At 38.5% G+C, this 9,122-nt stretch overlaps 2 protein-coding genes across 4 annotated transcripts; one reads left to right on the top strand and one right to left on the bottom strand.

The window, feature by feature from the left end:
* Nucleotides 1–536: 536 nt before the first annotated feature.
* snai1a (snail family zinc finger 1a) lies at nt 537–3,811 on the bottom strand. Its single transcript, XM_082155579.1, has 3 exons — nt 3,302–3,811; nt 2,381–2,884; nt 537–1,856 (listed from the first exon to the last, which is right to left on the bottom strand). Exons 1-3 carry the CDS (start codon nt 3,375–3,377, stop codon nt 1,672–1,674), a joined length of 765 nt encoding a protein of 254 aa, XP_082011705.1. The 5' UTR covers nt 3,378–3,811; the 3' UTR covers nt 537–1,671.
* A 1,000-nt stretch (nt 3,812–4,811) lies between these two features.
* tp53inp2a (tumor protein p53 inducible nuclear protein 2a) lies at nt 4,812–8,891 on the top strand. Of its 3 annotated transcripts, none has more exons than XM_082155581.1 (4): nt 4,812–4,850; nt 6,332–6,560; nt 8,339–8,438; nt 8,563–8,891. In XM_082155581.1, exons 2-4 carry the CDS (start codon nt 6,437–6,439, stop codon nt 8,816–8,818), a joined length of 480 nt encoding a protein of 159 aa, XP_082011707.1. In that variant the 5' UTR covers nt 4,812–4,850; nt 6,332–6,436; the 3' UTR covers nt 8,819–8,891. The 3 variants fall into 3 exon arrangements, with proteins under 3 accessions (XP_082011707.1, XP_082011706.1, XP_082011708.1); XM_082155580.1 differs by lacking the exon at nt 4,812–4,850 and adding an exon at nt 5,178–5,361; XM_082155582.1 differs by lacking the exon at nt 4,812–4,850 and adding an exon at nt 5,466–6,080.
* Nucleotides 8,892–9,122: the final 231 nt, after the last annotated feature.

Below are 9,122 nucleotides of genomic sequence, written 5' to 3'. Positions count from 1 at the left end.
CGCTCGTAAGCAAAGCTTCCAACATGAAAATATTTATGCAAGACATTCCATCAGTTTGCCTCACAGCAATACCTCCAGAGGCAAAATTACAGTTTGAACGAACACAGAGTGCTCAGATGACTAAAACGCCATCAGGCCACAATGACATCTTTATGTCTTGTATATAAAATGGATCTGCTGCACTGACCGTGCATACACAAAAAGATCAACACACATCCGTATGCATAAGCAGGCCAGGAGTCCGTTCTGGGTAAACCGTTTTGTTTGCGGAGAGCGTGTGCGTGCAGTAGGACAGGTGTGTGGGGCAGGTGCATGCAGTTGTCCCTCTGCTGTCATAGCACGTTCACCTGCCACCCAGCAAACATCACAGTTACAAACCAGTGAGTCACTCCTATTCATGGGAAATGAAGCACCGCTCTTCCTAATAATGCATTTCAACAGCTTCAAATAGCATGAGCCATCAGATTACCTGTATGAGTCTTTGTGACACTTTGTAACTGTGGCGAATCCAAAACAACTGAGCATGAATCAAAGTCTTTGTATAAACTTAAATTATTTTATTGGGTGGAAATGATTTGGACAAATACAAAGAGACATGAAATGTATATTTTATAAAAAGTATGCTAAAAAAATTGCACTGAACTCATTCAATTTCATTAAAAAAAAATGTTTAAAAAAATCATGCATGAAATTGTCAGTAAAATGTGACATTAGGGTTGAAATGTCCACATGTATTGTGAACAGAATATGAAAAACATTGATGGCTATTTACTAAGACTGTCCTTTTTTTCCACATCAGATAAAAATACAGAAGTTGTTGCATGTCATCACTTGAAAAAAACATTGAGGTACAAAAAAGAAAAACTTTTTAAATTACAAAAAGTAGCATGGCTTTCGTTTAAATGTCTAATCATTTGTTTTAATAGTACACAATGACAGGACTTCAATACTCTTTGGTAAACTGGAGTGCATTTTAAAACTCAGTCCCTGTACAACAAAAGGAGTGATAAAGGACACAGAGAGTAAAAAAAAAAAAAAAAGATGTGTGTGGTGAAAAGAACAAACATCAGTAAAAACAAGCGAAGAACCATGCGCATGCAGGTTACAACCAACTAAAAACAACAAAAAAAACAACAACAACAGTCAACTGTGGTCCATTACGACTCTCAAAGTGTGTTTCTAGAGAAATTGGCAGACGCCACCTGTTATCAGAGAGATGTGACGGTCAGGGCCAGGGCACCTGTTAGCACACTGCCTCCGCACCACAGAACAGCTGTCTGTCTGTGTGCATATGTTTGCGTGTGTGTGTGTGTGTGTGTGTGTGTGTGTGTGTGTGTGTGTCATGCTGAGAGACATACCCTACCATAGTGAGCCCACCCCCAACCTGACAGCAGCTGTCCCTGCTTCAGGACTCCTAGCTGAACAGCTATTATACTTTAAACATTCATAATTCCTTCATTTGAAGTGTTTTGGTTAAGAAAAAAAAAGTCTGACGTGGCATTTTGGAAATGTATCGACCATGTTATGTTTAAGAAGTCTGCTTAAATGCCGCATCATCCTTATCCTGTTGCATATTGCATATATGCGCGGGTGTTGAGAGAAGAAGCGCACGTCATTATTTTCTCACAAGGCACCGAGTCCTGAAGTAGAATAAAATGTCTCCTGGTGTCCTCAGGCCGTGGAGGGACAGCAGCCGGCAGCGCTGTGTTTCTGCAGCAAGGACATGCGGCTGAAGGTGCGAGAACAGGTGTTGCACTGGTATTTCTTCACATCTGCGTGGGTCTGCAGGTGCGCACGCAGGTTTGAACGGTCCGCGAAGGCACGGTTACAGTGTGGGCAGGAGAAAGGACGCTCACCTGGGGGAAAAGGCCATTTAAAGTGTTAAATATGCACTTGTAATCATAAATGTCTGTTCTAAAAGTACATATCTTTGTAAAAAAAAACATGTTGTCGAAGTAACAGTCACATGGTAACCTGATTGAATCAACCACAAGTACACAAAATAAGTGGCCACTCAGCAAGGATGATAACAAGTGCTCCTTGGCATTCTTGATCAACTTATCTTTGGTTATCTCTGCTCTCACACTAGTGATTGATAAGATTGTCCTATTGTGTCATTGTTAAAAAGATGTCAACACAATGAGTGATCAATGAAAAGCAATTCTATTGAGGACAAACTCACTTGACTGAGTGAATCACTAAACTAACGGTGTTGCATTAATGAAATGATTGCGAAAAGAGATTTTAGAGAGTGCAAGACATTTACATCTACATCTTAAAATGATAAACACAATGCAAAATTAGCATGAACCATATTGAGTGCTAGTAACACATTTTGTACGTTTGTTGAAGAAAAACTAAACAAAAACAATTGATTTACCTGTATGTGTGCGAATGTGTCCTCTTAACAGCCAGGGTCGGGAGAAAGCCTTTCCACAGGTGGGACAGACGCATGGTAGAGTGTGTGAGCGGATGTGCATCTTTAGGGCACCGAGACTGTTGTATTCTTTGGGACAGTGCTTGCAGAAGAAGGCCGGTCGAGTGACTGGGACGGTGGCCTCGCTCTTGTCCTCTCTCTGTCCTGCCCTGTTCTTGTTGTTGCGTCTCGGCCTGCTGGTCTGTTGGGGGTGGTAGGTGTCTGAGGAATCTGGGCTCGGTGGGTCTGATGTGCGTCCTTCATCTTCTTCCCCGCTGCTGCTGCAGCTGACGCTGCTGGACGGGGAGCTGAGGTCCAGCGGGCCCTGGCTAGTGGATGGGGATGTGGGATTGTGCAGGGAAGGTAGCAAGCTGACATCCCAAACCAGTCCAGTGGTCAAGCAAGTCACTGGGAAGTCATTGCTGACTGCTGGAAGTTCTGCAAGTGGGTATCTGTCTGGCAGAGTATCTGATGGATGAGAGGAAAAGAAAATAAGTTCCTAATGATATTTACAACCATATTAGTGGCTATAGAATTCATGGACTTGGTATTTTACAATATAAGTGATTGCCAGTGAAAAGCACAGGACACTCAGTTGCAACAGAAGTAGAAACTCAAAAAACACATGTGCATCACATGCAACCAGATCCAGTGAAGAAAGGGCGCTGTGTCTAGATTGAAATTCCACAAGGGATCGAAAATACAACAGCCAAATTCTTTTTTTTTTATTAAAACGATTTATATGTATATTAATATGTCCGATGTACCGATGACACAAATGCAATCCCCTGGGTACTTTGATCAGAACAACTAATTTAGGTGCCAGTTGTACACTTTAAAATCATTTCATCATTTTCGAATTTATTAAAAGGGAGCAAAACTCACCGTTCTGACATTCCAGCTCGCTGTAGTTTGGCCTCTTGCTGGTGAAATACTTTTTTACCAGGAAAGACCGAGGCATTCTGAACTCTTAAGTTTTAACAATCCAGTCCAATTATTTTTCAAGGGTAAAATTTCGCTGAAACGCTCCGCTTCAGATAGTCCTTAAAATGTAGCGTCCTCGCCAATCCGCAGTTCTTGTAACGTTAACACCGAACACTGATCTGAAATGGACTACAATTAGTTAGTCTGTACTTATTTAAAACAGTCTGACAGACTGAGTGGGTATACGTCCATTTGGACCCGCCCTAAAGAATAGCCTACAGTCGCTGTCGTCAGTGTTTCATTTAATTACCCAGCACTTGACTGCTGCCTAGGTGTGAATGTTCCCAAGCGCACTTCGCAGGTAATACAGACAAGTGAATTGTTTAATTCGTGCCTATCAATGTCATGCAAATTAGCCAATCTAAATTCATTGTTTACTTCGCGGCTCCAAGCCAATGTGTGTATAAAGCCAGATCATTGTTCATTTAAATTAAAGCTTTTGTGAAGGAAATGTTTGCCATCTCCTAAGTATGCACAATGAAGGATAATATAATTAGCATGTGCAACATAAATCTGTAGTCTACTTTCTATCAAAACACTAAGCTATGCCAGACCTTGTTTGTACAGATGCAGCGTTTAAGAAATGTTCACATGCTGTCATCACGTTTTATTTTATCCTCAAGACCATTATATATCATACACTGAAATGTATGGTCTGGAGATGTTTTATAAACTAATTTTGATAAGCTGACAAGTGCACGATGCACTTTTCAACAGATGTCAGGGCGAGCCTGGAATGAATTTGGTGTGTGAAAGTACAATTTTGATTATGGCTCCACCTTGTGGTAATAAAATATAGTTATTTTGCTTCTAACGGTTTTCTGGCGCCCATGAAACAAGTTTGTGTCCACATTCCACAATGTTTGATGAAGTGCACTAAAAACGCAAAAAAAATCTTCTATTACGTGTTTAGCAGGCCCAAATATAGGCCTATCAATTCTCTTTAAAATTATTTAATGTGACTTATTTAACTTTATTTAAAGAGGAAATGTTTTGAGTTTTTTCCTATTCACTTACCATCAATCATATTTGCATATTGCCACGTTCGTTTTAATTATATTTAAGGATCATTTATTTGTGTCCATGAATTTTTATTTTAAAAGTGTTTAATTCATTTCTTTCTAACGTTACTATTCATAGAAACGTTTGTAATGTTAGTGATAAGAGGCCATGACCCTGATAATAACAGAGCTGTAAGAAAATTACGAGTGGTTATTATTAGTGGAAAGTAACTTAGTAACGTTACCATTCATAGTAGACTATTTAAAGGCGCATTTGCTATAAATGTAAAATGTTACACCATTGAAAATGTAACCTCCGTCATTGACATTGCGTCTTTTTCCATACAGTTTAAGTGACTGAGACTCTCTGCTAATATTCCCTTTTTAGAGTTTCCACCGAAGAAGGCAAGCCATATTGATTTGGAACATATGTTTGGCACCACATGAAGGTAAATTGCTCTGCAGCTCTGGTCTCCATGTAATTCCCATTTCCTACTGTCCCGAGTGTCCGTTGCTGCGGCACATTCTGCAGTTTTCAAATTTGATGATTGACACGCCCCTCGACATGTCCAAATCCTTTCCTCCACAACTGAACTGGAATCAGTTTTACTTACGGTCGACCCATGAGTTTTATAGTTTAACGTTAAAAACTGTTCCCAGGTCAGCTGTAGATGACAAACGGATAATACGCCCCGTTAAATTCTGGCTCCACCTCTCGGTTTGTGTACGAATCTTATTGGACTAGCCCACAGCAGTAGGCGGAGCTACTTCGCCTGGCTTTTTGTTTTTATTATCAGCTGTTCGTTCGTTGGGATCTATACTGCGGTGCTGTCATTTGCAAAAATAAACAGAACAAAAGAGCATAATATTCTGCACCTCTACCTCGGAAACTACCAAAAAACCAAAGATTTTTTTTAACGAATTAGACGGCGGAAAATCAGTTGCTCTATAAAGAAGCAGGTAACGTTAGTATGTTTTACTTAGCCTAAGCCTCGATTTTAGCTATGTGAGAAAATCTGTATATTCCCAAATTGTTTTGTTTGTAGCCTATATATGCATGTATACACATTTAATTTGTATGTATTACACATGCTCATACCATATTTCTTAATCATAATCTAGCCATATAGCGCTGTTTCATTGATTCATATGTGACGTTTGCAGTATTTGTCATTTACATTTCTTCTACAACATTTTTTTTTTTTTATGAGTTAACGTTACTGTGTATTTGTAGCCCATTGCACTGCACAAAATGATAATCGAGTTCCCCTTGGCTTTTCCTCGACATTTGGATGACTAGCGAAAGAGCAAAACAGTAAACGTTATTTGATAGCCTAAATGCTGTTAACTGAATCCTGCATTCAAAAACAAACAAACATTGAAATTAAACAATTTCCACATGATACAGATGCTAGGTTTTCGGAAGAAAATGTAGATATTGTTTCAATGGCACACCCCCCAGCTGGAGAACGACAGATGGACTTCAACAATAGAGCTGGGGTCCAACAATGCACTCCCAAAATTCTGTTCATCCATCTTTGTGGCCATATGAACAAATATACACAGAAATGGCACTCACATTTAGAACATGTCTTTGTTGGTAACTAAACTAATGACTAAAACCACAATGTTCACTGAATGATTTGAATTTCTAAGTGTGCATGGATGGGGAAAGCAAAGTAATAAGTGCTTATTATTATTATTTATTTTTAAAATTCATCCCTACCTAATGCCAGGCCTGAAAAAAAAAAAAAAAGATGCTCTGATTTCAGAATGAAACCTGACCTCAATATGAGTTATGAGTTTAAAATAGCTCGTAGCCTGATCCTGTCAGGTGTGGTTTCCAACCAAGCCTTGATTAGATTATATAATTCAAAACAGAGACTATCTGAGTGTTTATATTTATAGTCACATTTTTCCTTTACCAAAGGTCTGGCTGAAGTCGTTCTGCTGAGATCCGTGTTCAAGAGATCCGTGTACTAGGCAATCCAGTTCACCATCTATTATTAAGTACAATCACACTTAATTTATAACCATGTTTCAACTGCTCACAAACCTGCTCTTTGGAAGCGTGAGTGAAACAACTCAGGAACCAACTGTACCAAAACCAGGGTCTCCGGAAGTGGACGAGGAGGGCTGGCTCATGGTCAATGCAGCTGGTGAGTACAGAGACACAAATGTCTCATATTCATACGAAGGAACATCCTAGTGCATTTAATTCAGGGACTGCAAGTAATATATTTGTAAATAATTCACTTAAAGAGATATGCAAAAATGAACATTCTGTCATCAGTTACTGTGTTTTGTATCCATACAAGAAGTCAATAAATGTGTGGTTTTGGACAAAACATTCTTCAAAATATCTTTTTATGATATTATTTAGCACAGATAACAGTAGTGTGATTGTGCCTATAAAGCCTACTCTTATCATATTTGATACACATTTTTCTAAGGCCTCTAAATTATCAACATTATTGTTGTACACAATATACTTCATTCCTTCTGTTGTCTAAATTGTTGTGTTGTACTAGGAAAAGGGAGCATATCACCACAGTTTTGGTAAAGCTGCACTGGCTATACCGGTTATATATCTGATTCATTATAGGGTGTTACTCTACGTTTATAAAGCTGTCCATGGCCTGGCCCCAGAATGTATTACTATTTGAATTCATATGAATTCATGTAGACCTCAACGATCACTTAATTGTTTACTTCTCGCAATTCCTAAAACTCGCTCGGAAACTAAAGGGGATTGGGCTTTTTCTGTTGCCGACCCAAGACTGTGGAATACCCTTCCACCTGACATCAGATCTGCACCCTCAATTGACATGTTTAAATCTCGATTGAAAACACATTTGTTGTGTGTATGTACACATGATGTGTATGTAGGTGGTTTCCTTTCTGTTTTCTGTTTTTTTCTTTTCTTCTTGTTACTATTGACTGTTGTCTTGTGTTCTGTTTTATTATTATTTGTAATTATCTGTAGACTGTTTTAACTGTACAGCCCTTTGGTCTACTTTGTAGTGGAAAGGGCTCTATAAATAAACTAGACTTGAGACAAAATGATATTTTATAATTTTTTAGCAAGTAAAAGGTCTTGCAGTATAATTCTAAAAAAAATCCACTTTCAGGTTGTGATTCACATGTTTTTTTTTTTGCTGTGTAAATATAAGAATAGCTTTTGTATGGTTAGTAATATTTCAAGATGAACTCCTACTGGATTGAAGCAACATAGGTTTATTTGATTTCGTCATACTTTTTGGTTATATAAATATCAGCAACTGCAGCAAATTAAATATTTTTGCTGAGTTTGGGGTTCTGAATAATATTGAGGTTTTTTGTTTTTTTCCTCAAGTGTGAGCTCCATAGTTTTTTGTTATTTTGTCTAAAGGTTCAATAATCTGTTAAATTCATATATGTGACCCTGGACCACAAAACCAGTTTTATGGGTCCTTTTTTTTTAAATTGAGATTTATACATCATCTGAAAGCTGGATACATAATATTTCCATTGATGTATGGTTTGTTAGGATAGGACAATATTTGGCCGAGATACAACTATTTGAAAATCTGGAATCTGAGGGTACAGAAAAATCAAAATATTGAGAAAATCGCCTTTAAAGTTGTCCATTTCTATTGGCGATAGTGCTGCATCCATTCACAAAAATGTTTTATATATTTAAGGTGGGAAATTTACCAAATATCTTCATGGAACATGATTTTTACTTAATATCCTAATGATTTTTGGCATAAAAGAAAAATCTGTCGTTTTGACCCATACAATGTTTTGTTGGCTATTGCCACAAATATACCCGTGCAACATAAGACTGGTTTTGTGATCCAGGGTCACATATATATTTTTTTTTTTAAGATCTGACAATTATTTATCAGGGTTCAGGTACAGCTTTCTGTGGTAACTGTATTCTTCTTTTCTGTAGATGGAGAGACATCTTCTGAACCCAGTGAGGTGCAGTTCAAGTTAATAAGAACCCTTTCAAACACTGAGAAATGTGCTGCCAGCTTGGTCAGTGATGCAAGGTAAAACCAATACATCTGCTCAGAGATTACAATCATTATCACTGTATTTCTACTGTCAGGCTGCATTGACATTGACGTTCACTATTGGATTGACTTGAAATGGTGTTTTGTTCTCTTTCTAAAGCATCGTAGATCCGGAAGTCCCTGTTTCTCGAGGCAGTGTTCGAGTATCTCAGCGGCTGGTCTCTCAGTCCGGGGCTCTGGTCAAAGTCACGCAGGTGGGCCGGATACAGCGGGCTCAGGCTCGGGCCAACCGCCACAATCTCGGCCGCAATTGCATTCAGCGTCAGAACCACATTCGTCAACGTGTTCCTCAACATTACTCTCGCATACACCGCGTGATCCTCCACCAGCCTGGCCGTCGCAACTTTAATTACTAAGATGCAGAGAAAGTCAACAAGCATGCAAGCTCATGCAAGTACCTTGGTGCAAAATAAAAGCTTGATATGAGAATATTTGAATCATTTTTATTTTGTTATTTATAATGTAGGGTATAATAAACCCAGTGGCAGCTAAAATTATGCCTCCAAAAATTATGTCGGCCATTGGATAATCTGTTTTTACACGCTTGTGTACTAGACTTTTGAATTATCATGTATTCTTTCATTGTAACACTATATAACTTACATAGATCATGTAGTGAAATCACTTTATTGTGGTGAAGACAATAAAGCAATGGGGTAT

The sequence above is a fragment of the Leuciscus leuciscus genome (genome assembly GCF_965113295.1).
Source record: "Leuciscus leuciscus genome assembly, chromosome: 23".
NCBI classification, from domain to species: Eukaryota; Metazoa; Chordata; class Actinopteri; order Cypriniformes; family Leuciscidae; genus Leuciscus; species Leuciscus leuciscus.
This window is presented reverse-complemented; position numbering and strand designations above follow the sequence as displayed.

Excerpts from the sequence above, each read along its gene's own strand:
- snai1a (XM_082155579.1), bottom strand. The coding sequence starts at position 3,377 with ATGCCTCGGTCTTTCCTGGTAAAAAAGTATTTCACCAGCAAGAGGCCA. Across the intron at positions 2,885-3,301 it reads CGAGCTGGAATGTCAGAACG|ATACTCTGCCAGACAGATAC; the intron begins GTGAGTTTTGCT and ends CTCATCCATCAG. Across the intron at positions 1,857-2,380 it reads ACACATTCGCACACATACAG|GTGAGCGTCCTTTCTCCTGC; the intron begins GTAAATCAATTG and ends CTTTTCCCCCAG.
- tp53inp2a (XM_082155581.1), top strand. The coding sequence starts at position 6,437 with ATGTTTCAACTGCTCACAAACCTGCTCTTTGGAAGCGTGAGTGAAACA. Across the intron at positions 6,561-8,338 it reads GCTCATGGTCAATGCAGCTG|ATGGAGAGACATCTTCTGAA; the intron begins GTGAGTACAGAG and ends TCTTTTCTGTAG. Across the intron at positions 8,439-8,562 it reads AGCTTGGTCAGTGATGCAAG|CATCGTAGATCCGGAAGTCC; the intron begins GTAAAACCAATA and ends CTCTTTCTAAAG.